This window comes from Sparus aurata, chromosome 12, assembly GCF_900880675.1.
Source record: "Sparus aurata chromosome 12, fSpaAur1.1, whole genome shotgun sequence".
NCBI lineage: Eukaryota > Metazoa > Chordata > Actinopteri > Spariformes > Sparidae > Sparus > Sparus aurata.
Genome location: NC_044198.1, coordinates 19,520,462 through 19,538,064, shown reverse-complemented (window position 1 = coordinate 19,538,064; position 17,603 = coordinate 19,520,462). Strand labels below are relative to the sequence as shown.

The 17,603-nt window shown below is 40.3% G+C and overlaps 2 protein-coding genes across 2 annotated transcripts; one reads left to right on the top strand and one right to left on the bottom strand.

Annotated features, from left to right (window-relative positions):
- Positions 1-116: 116 nt before the first annotated feature.
- prkaa1 (protein kinase, AMP-activated, alpha 1 catalytic subunit) lies at positions 117-10,494 on the bottom strand. The gene is made up of 9 exons (XM_030436476.1): positions 10,288-10,494; positions 8,284-8,425; positions 5,756-5,849; positions 5,324-5,468; positions 5,094-5,181; positions 4,761-4,985; positions 4,112-4,625; positions 3,847-3,973; positions 117-3,052 (listed from the first exon to the last, which is right to left on the bottom strand). The coding sequence occupies exons 1-9, from the start codon at positions 10,382-10,384 to the stop codon at positions 2,769-2,771; spliced, it is 1,716 nt and encodes a 571-aa protein (XP_030292336.1). The 5' UTR covers positions 10,385-10,494; the 3' UTR covers positions 117-2,768.
- Positions 10,495-14,391: 3,897 nt separating this feature from the next.
- On the top strand, positions 14,392-16,535 carry c21h18orf32 (chromosome 21 C18orf32 homolog). The gene is made up of 3 exons (XM_030436482.1): positions 14,392-14,526; positions 15,691-15,900; positions 16,143-16,535. Exons 2-3 carry the CDS (start codon positions 15,727-15,729, stop codon positions 16,206-16,208), a joined length of 240 nt encoding a protein of 79 aa, XP_030292342.1. The 5' UTR covers positions 14,392-14,526; positions 15,691-15,726; the 3' UTR covers positions 16,209-16,535.
- The last annotated feature ends 1,068 nt before the right edge of the window (positions 16,536-17,603 follow it).

Sequence of the window (17,603 nt, the reverse complement as noted above, 5' to 3'; positions counted from 1 at the left end):
TGCACTGTTTATAGCACAACTATGATATTAAGGGTACTGTATTTCACGTTCATGTAACTTCCTCCTCAAAGCTGTAAAAAGACCAGAAACATAAACAAAAAAAAACTTCCGCAGAATTGTGTGCAATTTAGCAGTTTATTAGGCAGTTGTGTGTACAAACGATTTCAACACTGTCCATTCAGATTTACACTGGTCCATCTGGTAGGGTCCCTTTACACATCAAACAAAAATAGAACAATATTTCTTTGAAGCAGTTCAAATAGACAGAATATATCTGCTAACAGTCCACTAGGACACTACTCCATCTGCTGTCAAAAAAGGTCACGGCCTCACACATTCATCTCTCCTGCAAAACCCATCATGAAACCCATGAGAAGTTTTGTAATCAGAACTTGCAACTGCCCTTTAAACTAAAAATGCTTTAATTTCACAATATCTGTCCAAGACCATAGTGTGTGTTTCCTTACCATGATCACTATATTTTATAAACTCTAGTTTAAAACTGAGACATAACTGTCAAATATCAACTAAATATTTCAGTCCAAACCTGCCCCGCAAGACAGCAAAAGAAACAAGATGATCATAATTATTGTCACTTGGCAATTTTTGTCGAACAACACCTCTGAAATGTAAACTCTTTTTTTACAAATGAGATATTTTGTATATAATTTTAAAGCTGTGGGCTTAACACTGGAAAGCAAAGACTTCAGCAACTGCTAATACCTCTTATAACTAAAGTAACTAAGTGTTTGATATTATACTGAGAACATGCACGTCGTTTAAACCTGGTTTAAATGTATTAGGACAGAAATGAAGATGATGCAATTAGAAACCAGTTTACCTTTTATATTAAATTTAGTTTTTCCTTTACCAAAATAAAATGTGGTAACAATTACTGAGGTCTACAACAGTTTGGCAACAACGTAATCAGATGTTTATTTTAAGTTTTGCATTTAAGAGTTTTCCTTTTCTTTTGCTTTGTAAAGCCAAAAAATAGAATAATCTTTTAATTTGAAACAGACATTGACAAAATATTTTGTGGACTGTAACCCTTAAAACTGCAAAATGTGCCAATAATTCTGACCAATCAATCTTTTACTGAAATAAAAACTGATTCAACAGTACTGATAATGATAAGGCAGCCAAACAACAGACACCACTCAAAACTTTAAGACTGTGGACAGGAAATGAAGGGAGACGCATCACACTTGTGACAAATCAACCGGATTTGTGAGCTTGCAAGTATCAGGTTCCGCCTTATATTTTTTTTATCAAATATAAACCAGCCACGCAGTTATGACCTCAATGCGCGTGCAAAGCTTTTATTTCTTCTATCAGAAATGCGATCTAACCGGCCGGACTGCAAGCTCACAAGTCTGATTCCGGTTCGAACATATGTAAATCTTCCTTTACAGTCAAGCTTCATGGGAATGCATGGGGCAATCAAAACAAACATTTCCAAAAAATAGCAATATTCTGGATGTATTCACCTGCCGTTACATATTGTCAATGCACTGCATGTAATTGCTACTACTCATTTTGGAATTGAGCCATGAGGCCTATACGCTTGTGATGGATTGGCATTTACAAGTTGACTGTAGGCAAAAGGCATTTAACTCAATAATCATCCTAATTCTTAATCTAAAAAAAAAAAAACAAGAAAGAGAAAATACAACAAATAAAAAGTCAAAATCAACTTGTCATTTTAATATGTGACATGTGAAATGATATATTTCTAGATTTTGACTGTCATGGCAAAATACCTCTTAAATGGTAAAAGCAGGCTATATTTATGTGGAAAGACAATCAAGTATCAGAATAATCATGATTGAAGGAAACAAAACTGTGATATTGATTTAAAAACCAGACAGTAAAAAAAGGACTATATATGCCATCCAGCAATAGATCTTAATGCAATAAACAAAAAAAAATCCATTTCCAATAGAGCCAACACTGCGTCCACTTAACGCACTGATAAATATATTCACGTCTTTATATATAAAAATGTAGGGGACAGACACATTCGAACAAATTTTTACAACAAGGACAAAACTATGACAATTTAGTCTGACAACTCAGATTCTCAAAAAAAAAAAAAAAAAAACCCAAACATAATCTGATGAAGCATTCTTTTGTCCCTGACACAAGACAGGAATACAAGGGTCATTGCACTTCTTCAAAGTCCAATGAGTGTGATGGGTACGACAACCCTAGTTATAGCCAGTGCAGCGCCCGATACATCTGCACCACTCCTCTGATCCCCACTGAGAGAAATACAAGAGCAGCAGGAAATAAAAGATACTTGTGCAAAAGTGCTTCCTGCATCCTATACGGCTGCCACCCAAATACCAAACCCTCAAAGCGTGGCTTCCTGATCTGCAGGTACAAACTTGATCTTTTCTTCTGTACTGGAAAGCAGTGCTCGCTGGCTACAGCACAGAAAATTCAGTGTAATCACTTGCGCGTATATGTATAGGTGGGATGTGGACATTTTGCTATTAAATTGATCAGAAAATTGTAAAACCCCCTCCTAATTGTTGTTCTGTCCTAAGCTATTAAGTAGCTTGTCACTTCTCGTTCCCAGTAACCCCTTTCATTCCCTGCCAGCTCAATATACATCTCTTCCTCTTAGGGAACACTGACTCGTGTCAGTGCCATGGAACAATCACTTCATCCTCAGCCGGGATGAGTTGAGCCATGAATCGGTTGCATGCTTATTGCTATAAAGACACTCGGAGAAGAAAAAAGGCTAGCGATTGTTTTGCAAGCTATCGTGCAAGTAGTTTAATAAGATTTGCACACATCTCAAAGAACTCAATGGTGTGGCTTCCTGGTCGAGGGATAGATGCGTTGTCTCCGCCTCCCGTTGAGTCGATGGAGGAGGTCAATGACGACGCTAAAGAGCCTTCCGCAGCCTTGGTGGATTGCACAAGGCTTGACGTAGCTGGAGCATCCGCCCCATCAACATCGTTCTTAATAGTGGTGCGATAGTTTCCCACAGACCCAGAGCGGAGAGGGGTAGCAGTTCCAGATTTTGTCTCCAACATATCATCTGAATAACACAAGGCACAAAAGTTTTCTTTTTATATACACAATACTCTTCATTCCAGTTCAACTTCTACAAACAGGATTTCTACAGGTCTTGAAAAGTCTTAAAAAGCACTGATCAGGGTTATGAGTAGTATTTTAGCCAATACCAACCCATTATAATATGCCAGATAGGGAAAGATAACAATCCTTGGGATCAGCTTGGGACAACCTGTTTTTCATTTTAAGGTCAAATTCACCCAGCTTTCCCTTCCTTAAAGCTATCAGTTACAACTGCTGCTGAACATTACAACTGTGGCTGACTTTGCTGTAGCCTGAAGTCAAATGTTTGTCTCATACCCTTCACACAGCATGCCTGTGCTTCATGAATGGCCTATACACTTACCCAACACTCTTATCTCATATCCTCCTTTGACATGCCGCTGCTCACCTACAGACTGTGTAAAGCTCAAGCCCTCAACCTTGAGTAAATCATTTACGAGGTCGGCACTGATACAGAGAACCCCTGGACAGAATCCATGTAAACACTACCCAAATACAGGGAGCTGAATCCAGGGCTTACTTTTGAGTATCGTGTGAATGTTAACAGGTCATTAACTTAACAAAACTGAAGTAAGTTTAGTTTAAATGAACACATCAAGTTTCTGTCTCTATTTATTATCTTTTCGATTTAAGTTTTACTGAGCAATAACCTTAATTGATAACCCACTTCTTACACTTGGATTATTTTTGTAAATGGGTAACATAAGCAGTGTTTTTCCTACACATCTTAATTGATAAAGTGTAATCACAACTTACCATCTATGCTACGGAAGTCAAGGAGGTAGGTTCTACTGTCCACCTGGTAGAGTTGAAGGCTCATCTTGGTTTGCATCCCCGTAATCGGATTCTTCCTTCTCACACGTAGATAATATGGATTCACGACCTGCAGGATCGAGGGGTGAACAAACAATGACTTACAGTTACCTCCTTAAGATCATATTACTTTCATCATATAATCTCTAACTTAATTACCATTTAAATGTGTGACAATTTTCTCCTACATGCCCTGTTTCTTTCTTACCTTCCACTCATAATCCAGCTGTTTCATGGCACGACACACTTCTGACATGATATCATTGGGTCTACTCTGACTGCGGATACCCAGGTGCCACTTAGCCCTTCTAACCCCCTGGTGCTTGGACTTCTGGGGGTTTAATTCATCTAGCGTGTGGCGAGGCCTGGGGAGCGTCTCTGCCACAAGGAAGGGTACGCGCTCAGGGTGGGGCTTGACGGTCACAGCTGAGCCAGATGAGGTCAAGTGCTGGTCGTCTAGAAAAGAGTCGGGAGGGCTGGACGCCAGGTAGAAATCCTTGGCTTCATTCATGATGCGACGATTGTCAATGATGAGGTGGTAGGCGACGGCCAGTGGATCCTGATGGTTGCGACTGTATATGCAGGCGAGGACTTCCTCCTCTGTGCACTCAAACTTCTCACATACCTCCTTCAGGGCCTCGTCGTCAATCATGTTGTTGCTGTAGGAGGGGTCCTCAGGGAACAAGTACTTGGGTAGGTCCTGTTTGAACCAATCGTCCTCTCTGTGATGGGAGAAAATGTTTTTGTAGTAAAACAAACCTCAGATCATGAATACAACCGGATCAATAAGACTAGTTATAAAAAGATGATCTGCTCTATGATCCGGACCTAAAAGAAAGACTTAACATCATGCTCACCGGATCTCTTTGATGGTGGCTCTTTTCATGGGGTCCACCTGTAGCATGTGTTTAAGGAGGCTTATTACTGAAGGGTTCAGATACTGCGGGGTGAAAAAGATCCCATCGCAGATCTTCTTAAAGAGTGTTGGCACGTGGTCGTCGTCAAAGGGAAGCGTCCCACACAACAAGGCATAGAGAATAACTCCACTGCTCCAGATATCTACCTCTGGACCAGCGTATAACCTGAGGATGAGGGAAAACAAATCCTTTGATCTCAAAGCGACATTTTACAGGGTTTTGCTTAACCAGCAACATAATTGGAGCGTGCTTAAAATTCTGTGTCAGCGTTACCTTCCTGAGATGACCTCAGGAGCAGCATAGTTTGGAGAACCACAGCTTGTTCGCAGGAACTCTCCGTCTGACATCATGTTTGATAAACCTGGACAGATTTGTACACCGTTGTATAGCATACGCATGTATTTCAAATACTCATGGATTCGAACAAAGTCCTGTACAAATGCGTCCATATTTTTTTATAATAAAATTCTGCAAGTTAAGACTTCTGACTGAGACACACTTACCAAAATCTGCAATCTTGGCATTCATGTGTGCATCAAGTAGCACATTTTCAGGCTTGAGGTCTCGGTGCACCACCATGTGTCTGTGGCAGTAGTCTACAGCTGAAATGATCTGCTGGAACAGCCGACGACTCTCCTTCTCATCCAACTGTCAGAGCAGAAAATTATCCATGAGGTGAGATCTTCACTGAGTCAGTTAGCACATCACAGCTGACTAAGCAGCGCTTCGCGTCATGTTTTGATATCTTTTGCAGGCGATGTTGGCTTTTTGGTTCGCAGGCAATTGTATCTGCACCAAAAGGCTGCCAAGAACACCAAGCGCATAATGCGCTCCTGTGTTCTGGTTCCCCTCACTGATCATAAAATATACAACAAGGTGGAAACAAAACTTGAGACATCATTATACAAGACTATAAGACATTTTCCAGTATCTACCTTTCCGTTTTTGCAGATGTAGTCAAAGAGCTCGCCTCCTGAGACATACTCCATCACCATGAAGATATCTGTTGGGGTGCTAATAACCTGATACCTGCAGACATTGACACAAAGTGAAAATCAACATTCAGATGATATTACACTGCTAATATAGACAGTCAGGATTTCTTATTTCATCATTCGTACAGAGAAAAATACGAATGTGTGGTATTTAATCTGCCGGATTTGGTAACTGTTAAATATTTAAAACATCAAAAGTAGCCAGAGGAAACGTTTTTGTTGTTTTAGCTGTCACCAAAACAAGCACAAAACCTACAACATACTGTATATGTGTGGCTCCATTCCCAGTGGGAAAACAGCACAGCAACAATATAACTAAACCTTATGAACAATAATAGACTAATAAACCATCTGACCATGTGACAGACTTTACAAACCTGTGTTTCATTGCGCCCTGTCATGCATGCCCTCTTCCCTGCCCTCAGTTCTTGAGCAGTAGTGAATAACTGCTCATAAATTATGTTTGTGGCAGTGTCCAACCCACTTTCAACCCTAGCCAGGAGGAGGGTCACAAAACCAACAAGGCTTTAGCGTGTCTGAAGTCTGAAGCAAGGCAACCGTTATATTTATTTTTATTCTTTTCAAAGCAGCAGATACACAGCAACAAAAGAAAAGTAGTTTGCAAAGGTGAGATTGAGAAAACCGCTAGAGGTTTACAGATGGTATCTCACCTCAACACGCACTACAAGCAAATGTAATAGTCACCTAATCCAGAAAGATCAAAAAGCAAACATAAGATAAATAAAATAATCTAATGATGGTGCATGTTCATACAGCTTTGGGCATTTTAAAAACAATCAATGCCATAACAACCATTTATAGTGATCCCAGAAAATCCTCCTTATCCATATCCATCAATGCCACCAAGCAACAAACAGCATCAATACTCAAAAGTGCAGGTACCTAATATCACTGCAGAATTAGTTTTACGTCACTGATTGGGTGACCCAAGAATGTGTTACTTGTTAGTGCCTATGCTTTCAGTCCTTGGCTTAGTGGGAAATTCTTGCACCACAGAATCCACACAGGCACCTCCATCTATTTACACTACACTGGCTGTGTGGCTCCACTTGCACATAAGCCACATTCTCCTCGGTGATTGTCACATTCTACATCAAGCAACAGAATAAGCAAACAGGACACCTGGAATATGTCAGCAGAACAGAAACCACATTATAAACCCTGCAGCCCTGCAAATACAAGTTCTAAAATACCAAAAACCAGATGCAAAGCAAGGACAATATGGAACAGTTAAGATATTGTAGTCAAATGCTTTCCTCCTTATCTTAAACACAACAGCTTTAGCCAGTTCATCGTGAAACTGCCGTGTCTGTCTGAGGCTTAATGCAGTAATGATTGTGGTAAGCCTACCAAAACAAATGCACCTTCAAGTTAATGACCAAAGTTTGAAAAGATATTGACGGAACTGCTCATCTCATCTGTTGTTACAACATCGTGTAAACCAAGTGAAGCAGTACTGTGTAATGTTGCTCCATTTGCCTTGACTAAACATTATTCAGACGAGGCAGGCAATGCTCTGCACTCTGCCCCAGTGTTTGTGCTCCCAATCAGAGATGGGATCTTGCCGTCTCTCTCTCTCTCACACACACACACACACTCACAAAACAGAGTTCTGCACATTCTTGTGCATGCATGACATGGAGCTGGTATTTCTGGTAATCAGCCACGCCTTCTGGTCAATTTAATGACCTCTTGAATGTGGCATCTGGCCCTCGCTGCAGGCTGAGGACATTCACATACCAGACAGGAAGTACCTTCGTATTTCACTGGCGATATTTTTAGATCAGTGGCTCTATCAACAACAGTTTATGTCCCGCATTTTTGTGTTGCCCAATGGAATGTTTACTTCTGGCTGGTAGTGGTTACCTTCACTGCTGGATGTACCTGCGCATTGAAGCCAAAACAGCGACCTTAGTTGGCCTGTGATTAGTGTCACAGTCAGTTCAGACTGGAAGTTAAACAAAGACTTATTCAAAACAACGCAGTCAGATATGTCTCTGCATCATTGTACACAGATGTAGATCTGCAAGGATTAGTCAAACATTCTAATCAAACAGAATTTATTGCCAACTATTTTGATCATAGTTTTGATCAAACTGGCTAAATGTGGCAACTATCATTATTAAAGTTGTAGTACAGCTGCACCATACGGAATAATGAGTTCTATGAATACTGTGTTCTATGAATACTGCATTTAAGAGGAAGAGGTCAATCACAGAAAACAGTGATGAAGCACTTTTTTCATTAAAATGAAAGGTTAACCGAGGGGATCACTAAAACAGACAAAGCCGAGGAGTTAAGGGAGAGAAGATGGGTCAGACAGATATTGTCCTAGATGGATGTATTCTAAAACACACCATTAAAGCCTGGAAATAGCTCCGTGGGTGGCATTAATGTGGCGGCAGGGGGATTATGGAGCAGCGAGCAGGGTGTAATCTAGGACTTACAGTTTAATTATGTGAGGATGCCTGAAAAGCTTGAGGTTCTGGATCTCCCTGCGGATCTTTCCCACAACGTCCAAACTGCGGATCTTCTGCCTGTTCAAGATCTTCACTGCCACTTGGTGCTTGGTCAGCTCATGTTGGCCAACTGCAGGATGAAACAAAATGAGCAAATGAGTAATACTAATTACAACGCAAAATACAACCCAACAATACAAGATATATTCTGTCATAAACGAGAAGATTGCGCTATGCCCTACATTGTATATTTTTAGATGTTTCCCAGTAAACTGCAAACTTAACAGTACATTTAAGAGGATGGTTACATTTTGTTTACTTGAAGGTGAGTATAAAACCGCTCTGTCATGGAAAATCTGTAAATAGGCCATGCAAGCAAAGTTGGGTTGATGGATTGGTGCAATGTCTAACCAGGGAGGAACTTACATATATAGTCAAAGACAAATACAGCACTTTTAAAAAGATCTAAGGTTCATTCATTAAATTCCTGGGGGGAGTAGAGTTCGCTAGGGCCTTGCAGCAGTTTTTTTTATATTTTCTTTTTTACTTATAAAAGTACTGTTTTATTTAGTTTTGCCCACCAAGTTTTGATTCTAGTACTCTGTCAAGAACACACAACAGCAGAATGTACCTTACTTCCATTGTATTCAGCGTGCATTTTTGTGACTGAGCTGTACATCATAGTAAAAAAAAAAATATATATATATTCATTGAAAACAACTGTAAAAATCATCAAGGTTTTTGATTGGTATCTGCACCCATCAAACATGTCTCCTGATGTCTGGATTACTCGATTTGCAGAGCAGATTATATCGGCAGCACTACAGTTATTCATTTTAATGCCGTTTTGTCACGTAATTTACAGTCAACAGAGAACTGCACCTTTTTGCAATTTCGATGACATTTCTATTAATTGTGCAGCCCCGAATATAACACGATTTAGGCAGAAAAATGGAAGGGAAGACAGAGCACTTGCGAGTTAGTAAAATTTGCTACTGATTTACCAGGTGTACTGCCAGTAAACTATTAACTAACCCTCCAGTAATCATCCATAGTCACAGAGCAAAAACTCCAGTTTACTGTGGTCCACTCCCAAAAAATGAGTGCAGAGAGATGACTCACTAGGAATTAAGCTACTGTAAACAAAGCTTGTGCTTGTTTCCGACTGTCTCTTTTTCCTGAGATGGCCTGGTCTGGTCACTTCATTTGGGTATATTGTGGCTTTATCATTTGTTACCAGGAGACAAAAGGCACTACCTGGTGAAAGGAAAGCTGCCTACAGGAAAAAAGGCTTTTAACTTTTAACCATCACGCGAGACAACACTATAGGCACACCTGTGAAGAAAATGTAGGCAAACGCAAAAAGACGTTTTCTGAAATCCAATAGGTGATTTAGACCAATACCTGTTGGTACAAGTCAAAGCTGTATATTGACATAAAAATCGTACCGCCCTCTGGACTGACAACACTGGATGTAGACTGCACACACATTTACAAGTATTACTTTTCAACAAAACCGCAAATAATACTCATGTGGGGATGGCAGTGTTGAGACCAAATGTACGCTCAAGCTGTCGTCTTTATCTTTAATACGAAAGACACATCCGACGCTCCTCATTAATATGTACCCCGCTAGCGCTATCACCAAGACGGTTCACTTCCCGGTATCTGTCTTGACAAGCGACTTGTGGCTCTCTGGCTAGCTCACAACGCATCCGACGCTAACTGAAACATAAGTGGCTAAATAGAAGCTAATGTCATAAAACTTTCATTGAGAGGCTGTCGTCGGAAGCTGCAGCTAAGCCCCCCCAAAGACGTCACGTTTGTCATAAACAAGTTGAGCCAACTAGCAGGACAACAAGTGTGATACCTTCCTGGTGTTGCGACAAGTTAGCTTTCATAGCAGGCTACATTAGCGGCTAAGCTAACACCCCCCATTGCCACCATCTTTCAGTTGGCAGGATGCACAAGCGTCAAGACATCCAGACATACCTTTAACCTTCCCGAACGTCCCCACTCCGAGTGTGTCTCCGAGAATGTAATGTCCTATTTTAACTCTTCCTTCATGTTTCGTTTTTTCCGTCGCCATCTTCCCGCAGTGGCCTTGCTGCGGGGTTAGCTAGCTGCGGGCAGAGATGGTCTGGGCTCCGCTGTGTGCGTCTCTCTACTCCAGCGGCTCTGTTCCGTACGGCGGGTGGGAGGCGCCCCGGCTCCTGCGCGATTCGTCAGAGGCGTAGGCGACGTAGTATGGTGCATTCAAATGCTCACTGTAAACTCCTAAACCGCGGTGTGATTACCTACTTTTCGTGGATTAAAGTTGTTTTTGCATGAAAATTACAAAGTATATGAGGGTTTTAAACGGAGGGTCATATAGTGAATATAAATAACATTTGCATTAAAAATATATGCGGTACTTAATGAATAGCATGTAACTAAGAAATGAATGGAACAGAATTCAACGTTAGCGAATTCAACAAAATGCATCATAGATTATTTACAGGGAAAACTGAACAGCACTATGGAAAGTGTGGATCGCCTCAGCGCTATAGTGCCAGGTATGGATCGACCTTATGGCCTCTGTCTTCTCCTCTGATACAGATACGAAAATTAGACGACAACTGGTAAAATGATTGAGTTTCAAGAGAATACAATCCTGTGGTCAAACAATGTGGCTTAGTTTTAAATATGTGCCACGCCCAGACATGAACAAAAACCACAAGTCTTGTTTGCCAAGCTTCCTAAAATAAATCCATCCTGGGTTGGTCCCTAAATGTGTTCTCAAATAAATGACCTATGCACTGCTGGGCATCACAGGATAACTACAGTACATGTTGATCTCACGATTTCCCCGCAAAACAATACTTTATACAAAAATAATCATGAATTTTATTTTTAAAAACTAAGATATATAATGTGCATCACTCTATAGTGTAACAATAATGCAATTTTATTTCAAGAATCAGAATCAGAAATCCCTTAATGTCCCGCAGACGGGGAAATTTGTTTGTCCCAGCAGCCAAATGACAGAATATTTCAAAAGACAAAACCAATAGCCAAAATAAACAATATAATTAAAAAGATAAGAAATAGAATACATATAAACATGATATAGTACAACATTAACAGCACATTTGTATTGACAAAGATAAATAATAGATATGGGTGTTGACCAGATAGTGCAAAAACTTCTAAACGTCTATTGGGAGCAGTGCTGGTCGTACAGTCTCACAGCAGCAAGAAGGAAGGACCTGCGATACCTCGCCTTCACACACTTAGGGTGTATCAGTCTGTTGCTGAATGGAGCTGCCCAGTGCTGTGACAGTGACCTGCAGGGGGCAGGACTCCTGCACCACCTGCTCTCTCCCACCAAGAGGGCATCCCAGGATGGAGCTGGCCTTCTTGACAAGTTTATCAAGTCTCCTCCTGTCTGCTGCCGAGATGCTGCTGCTCCAGCAGACTACTCCATAGAAAATGGCTGATGCCACCACAGAGTCATAGAAAGAGGTCAGGATCGCCCCCTGCACTCCAAAGGACCTGAGCTTCCTCAGCAGATGGAGTCTACTCTCACCTTTCTTGTATGTACAGTGGCTGCAGTGTGATCAGTCCACCACCAGCTCTTTGGTCTTCCTGGCGTTGAGCTGGAGGTGGTTCCGCTGGCACCAGTCCACAAAGTCCTTAATAAGTTCTCTGTAGGCTCTGTCATCCCCATCCCTGATGAGGCCGATGACAGCAGAGTTGTCAGGGAACTTTTGTAGATGGCAGTGAGGTGATTGGTGGTAGAAGTCTGTGGTGTACAGGAAAGGGGCCAGGACCGTTCCCTGCAGGGCCCCTGTACTGCAGATTATTGTGTCTGACACATAGTCCCGAGTCCTCACACACTGTGGTCTGTTGGTGAGGTAAGGCGAGCCAGCCCACGTTGTTCCACAATGTTCCATCTCCTATTTGCATTAATCAGATTTATTGTCTTTTCCTTTTTTTTTTGTTTTAGGGTTTGGTCACAAATCCATTCGAATGTGTTTATCAATGTTATTTTTATTCTGAACTAGAAAGGTTTTTTGTTTACATTTATTGGAGATGTCCAGAATGAAACAGGAAACCTGTGTTGGGTGTTGAACAAATGCCATGCAAATGGCTGAAAGGAATGCCAAAAATGAATCTTGATCTTGATCAGTAACTCTCTTTTCATCGTATTATTGTGTTGTGTACGTTGTGTTACATAAATCCTTCCCCCCATACCACTCGATTCTGCAGCCTGGTGGTTATGAAATGCCTTTTTAAGCTCTTATTCATGAGCTGGACATATATTTTGCCCCGTCACGCTGTTCTATTTTTAAGGAAACTATTCAGGAGCTGGAAAGGAAAAACATTAGGTAGGATTAAGGAGGTAAGGAGACTCATCTACCTCCAGAGACAGAGATTTGCACCACTTTAATATTCATGAGAAAGAGGATATAAAGGAAATTCTGGTTCATAACGTTATCACATGGAAATAAAAGACAGAAACAAGGTAGCTATAATAGAATATGTGACTGCTGATGTAGGGTTCCATGATGCTGATGATGGTTATCTATATATCTGGATGGAAATTGTTACTATTAAAGTTGTTTCTCAGTCTACTGTCTAATTTTATAAGTGGAAGTCTTGCTGAGATAAAACCCAAGAGTCCAGATCTTCACTGATGTGAACACACTGAAGTCCTCATGCATTCCCTTTCAGATGTTACAGATGTGACTCGGGATCTCAATGATGTGTCTTGACTTTTGAACAGAGCTACTTCTACGGTATCTCACGACCTGCAGAGTGAGAATCATCATAGACACGTTGTGAATAACAATCAGCTCGACAGGATTTGAAGCTGCTCAGTGACAGTGATGGATAACCAAACACTCACTGAGGATCTCAAACCATTTCCAGAGTACAATGAGGCGCAACTTCACAGACCTCAAGAGACCTCTTAAATAACTGTAAAAAATCGTTTTCTTTCTGTCAAACCCAAAGTATAACTCAGAGTACAGGCTGAACAAAAAGTGGTTTCACTCTGTCATTGAGCGATTAGTAAAGAAAGAGTAGCTGGTGAACAGTTACCATGACTCCCCAGAGAAGTCTGGGGAGAATTAACAGTTAGTAAAGACCTGGTGACACTCTGTGTACATTTGTGTGTGTGTGTGTGTGTGTGTGTGTGTGTGTGTGTGTGTGTGTGTGTGTGTGTGTGTGTGTGCTGTGCTTTTTGAGGTCAAATATATCAAACATGACATATTAAATGTATTTTTTCATACATAGTTTCCTTATGTGATGGCACAAGAGGTCCTTGGGAAGTTTATATAAAGTGCTTAAAGTCATGTTTGTTTATTTATCCTCATGTTCTCAGTTTTCATGTGGACAAAGGCAAATATGCAAATATGCAAATTTGAGTAAATATCTGTCCATAAATTTGTCCCCAGGTCCAGGTCTCAGAAATCTACCTTCATGTGATCCGCTCACCCAGAGTCGTCTCAGTGTCGACATCTTGTGGTTGCTTTTCAATGTTGCAATCATGCTGTAACTGTTAAATATCGGGTTTCCTTTCAGTCCATTTGCCTATATGGATAAAACTCACAAAAAGATGACAAACATTTTCTGTAAATAACTTTAAAACCCACATGTTCAGATTCAATGTATGAATGCATTCACAAAATAGACGTATAATAGTTTATTTGCCAGTATTCCAGTATACACAGTATTGAGAAATACTCTTTTTTTTTTTAGGTTAGTTAGTTGGATATTCAAATGCAGGTATTGGGATACCAAATGTATTAGTAAGCAAGAGTTCAGTGAAGGTACGCTTTTTTAAAATCATCATTACAAGAACAAGGAACAAACATTTAAATAGAAATGCCAAGTGCCAATGCCAACACACAACAAATAGGAAAAATAGAACAATATAATGAAAACCCCCAAAATATTATAAAAAATATATATCATGGAAACAACAGTATACAAGTTTGGGCCCATATTTCAAAATAAATATACTTATTTTATTATAATTATAGTTCATTATTCCATATCAAATGTTTGTGAACCTGAAAATCCTCGGTCACAACTTCCGCTTCAGGCTTATTGTACGGAAGTGGCTTGTGCGCACGCGCGATCCATATTCCAGAGACTTCGCACCAAGGTTTCTTAAAACACCTGAGAAATATCGTGTCTACGGCTATCGTACGTGTCAGCAGTGGTAATTCGTGATCTACAGAGGTGAGAAATATTTCCCAGTCAAAGCCCCGTCGCTTTGAAAATAATGTTTTGCCAGCGGTTATCTATAATTCTTCACAGACTACCTGTTATGTTCACCGCCGAGTGAAGGCAGGGAGCTAGCTGTCAGTTAGCTAGCAGCCAGTTAGCTAACAGTCAGTGTGATGACGCTGTGATCGTAGTGTGTGTCGATCAGTAACAAGACGAGTTAACAGCACACAGAAGTGCCAGGAAGGGTCCCCAGCAGGGCACAGATTAACGCAACCAAGGAGAGCTGAACACACAGCCTCTCTTCTGCTTCTTCTACGATATGCAAACTAACATTAGCGGATTAAAACTAATGCTGACAGATCGCAGGTGACAGACATCACTGCCCTGTGAACTGGTGGAGGAGGCAGACGTGTGCTTAATAAAGTGAGATGGAGAATAGACTTTATCAGACACCTTTCGCATATTGAGACCTGAATATAACTTCTTGTTTTTACTTCTGCTGTGCTGTCGCCCCCCTGTTACGCTCTGTCGACACTACAGTCTGCTGACCTGAATCCAAACATCACTAATGAATGACCATTTGGACAGTTGACACTACACAAACCTCCTTTAGTATTCATTATCCTCCTGTGGTGGTCTAAATGCACATTTTTTAACTTGTGGATGGCTAATTGGCTCTGTTACTTTTGCCATGAAGTCATCCATGGCACGAGAGCAGACATGTACAATGTACAACAATGTAAGGAGGTGAAGTTAGTTTTTAGGTTTGATATTGGACAGACATTCACTCTGGAGATACCCAGTGTCTCATACTCAATGATGGCAGCAGGAGGACGTTCGCTTGCCTAAAAAAAAAATACTGAACTGATTTCATGTAGCACACTTATTTTGATTGCTCATGTATGTTTATTTTGCCAAACGTTTATTTTTTAAAAGCAATCCCTTTTTTTATTCAATAGCTTCCATGTCATGTGACCCAGTGACTCCAAACCAATGCCAAATTGTATCACTCCACAGGTCAAATAACACACATCTCATAGCCAAACTTTTCAAATTAGTTAAATATCTACCTTAAAGCTCACAAGGATGCCTTTATATACGAGCTGAAAAAGCTTTACCCCCCTGTGGTCAGTGAGATAAAGACACTTTTTTTGACAACTTCCTTCTCTCCTTCAGCTTCATCACTCTTGACGTGCCGCCCAAGCCACAGTCATGGTGTGCATTCCCTGTATTGTGATTCCTGTCCTGTTGTGGGTCTACAAGAGGTTCCTGGAGCCTTACCTCTATCCATTCATTTCACCCATCATCAATATATTCTGGACCAAAAAGGCAGTCCAGGAAACTGGTGACCAAAAAGCTAGCGAAAAGAGTAATGGCACTTGCAAGGTAAGTTAATGGTTAAGAGATAATGATTTTGTCATGATAGTTAATGAAGCCTTTTTCATTTGATTGTGCAGGGCTTGGTAATAATTTAAATCTATAGATATCATGGATGTTATGTTCTCATATTTGACATAATATTCAGCTTTGTTGAAGTTGAGTTTCACTAGACGCTGCTCATATCGAATACTGGTGAGAGTTTTGAGCCCCTACATGATTTTTTGTTGCTTGTTTCTTCTGTGTTTCAGGCTGAGAGCAACGGGGAAGTCACTGCCAATGGATCTGCTATAGCAGCAGATAAGAAGACAGATTGACGGCTCCAAATGTTTATAATGATGCATCTAAAACCGTGTAAATATTCCATTGATATAATATAGAGAAACTATCGAATAACTTATCAGTCCTCTTGAAATTGGATGGTTTTCATAACCTTCCATATTATGTGTACCTTGTTTTTTTTGGTTTTTGGTTTTTTAATTTACACTAACTTTAGAAAATTGTTTATTGTTGATAAATTTTTCTTGTTAATCATGAATTATTACATGCATTTACTGTGTAGAATATTCAGTCACAATGGGGAAGTTTTTTAAGTCAAATGTGCAACTTAATCAATGAATAAAAGAAAAGCACATTTAATGCTCCATGCCTCGTTTGGGTTGATTGATTATGTTTTTGTTTTGTGATATCTTAAACAACATGGATATGAATTTGCTTTAAGGACTTTGTCAGGGTGGAAAAAGGAGGACAAAAGATTGTCAGATCAGCAGCCCCTCCTCTCTCGTCCTTGCTTCCGTATCCTCGGCCGTGAAGTTTCTCCTGTCTCCAAGTCTATATTTGGTTCACTAATTAGACCATCTTGAGCCAAATTCAAAGCCCATCTTGTTTGCGTCTCACATCACAATTCGTCGTCTCTTAGGTATAACACATTAAAAAGAGTTTCCAGGCCTTAACATAAGGGTTCAGTTTTGCCTTTGTTGTCTTTGAAATTGAGAATAGAGTTCAGTCAGATGCATGTGACCACAACTTGCTGTGCAGGTAGACAAGTTTCCTGTGGGTTGGCTTCTAGCAGCATTAAGCAGCTGGTGAAAAGCTGCACGCATCGGTCTATATTGGCATATTTAAGGTTATTTGTTAATTTGAATTGAACCATTGCAAAATTAGGTGAGGTAAGTTCATCAGTTTGTGTCGCTGCCACAATTAAAGATGGACATGGCAACAATATACTTTATGTGATAGACAACTTGAATGCAGAGCTTCTGATACTGTTCATCTTCTCTTCTAGGGAAAAGAATAGCAGTTGGAAGTGAAAGGGCAGCACTCCCTCCTTTACTGTGTTTATACACATTTTGAATTACTAAATTAAAGGATTACTTCAATTTTAAAGTGTGTTTACAGGTCTTGAGGTCTTGAGGAGTATTACTTAATATGTGAAAAGTATAGTATAGAGCCTTCTGTGGCTCTAGAGGAAGCTACATGTATCTAATAGACTGCGTTCTCTGATGTCATCCAGTGGCTTAGTTGCATTGTAAGTAATGTAGGCACCAGGTTTGGAAAAGGAAGAAGATTACATGGAACAAAAAAGGCAATGTCTCTGGTTCTGCTGTGTTGATTTCAACCATTTGCTTTAAAAATGTCCACAATAAGTCCAACAGTGTTGTAGAAGTGCAGTGCGTGACCTGTGGACTGCTTTTAAAACCAGGTGCCTATAT

What these genes read in the sequence shown, in the direction of transcription:
- prkaa1 (XM_030436476.1), bottom strand. Translation starts at nt 10,384, where the DNA reads ATGGCGACGGAAAAAACGAAACATGAAGGAAGAGTTAAAATAGGACAT. An exon ending in GCCACCATCAAAGAGATCCG is followed by an intron (nt 4,626 to 4,760) that starts GTGAGCATGATG and finishes CTCCCATCACAG; the next exon opens with AGAGGACGATTGGTTCAAAC. An exon ending in TGACTTCCGTAGCATAGATG is followed by an intron (nt 3,053 to 3,846) that starts GTAAGTTGTGAT and finishes TGTGTTATTCAG; the next exon opens with ATGATATGTTGGAGACAAAA.
- c21h18orf32 (XM_030436482.1), top strand. Translation starts at nt 15,727, where the DNA reads ATGGTGTGCATTCCCTGTATTGTGATTCCTGTCCTGTTGTGGGTCTAC. An exon ending in AGAGTAATGGCACTTGCAAG is followed by an intron (nt 15,901 to 16,142) that starts GTAAGTTAATGG and finishes TCTGTGTTTCAG; the next exon opens with GCTGAGAGCAACGGGGAAGT.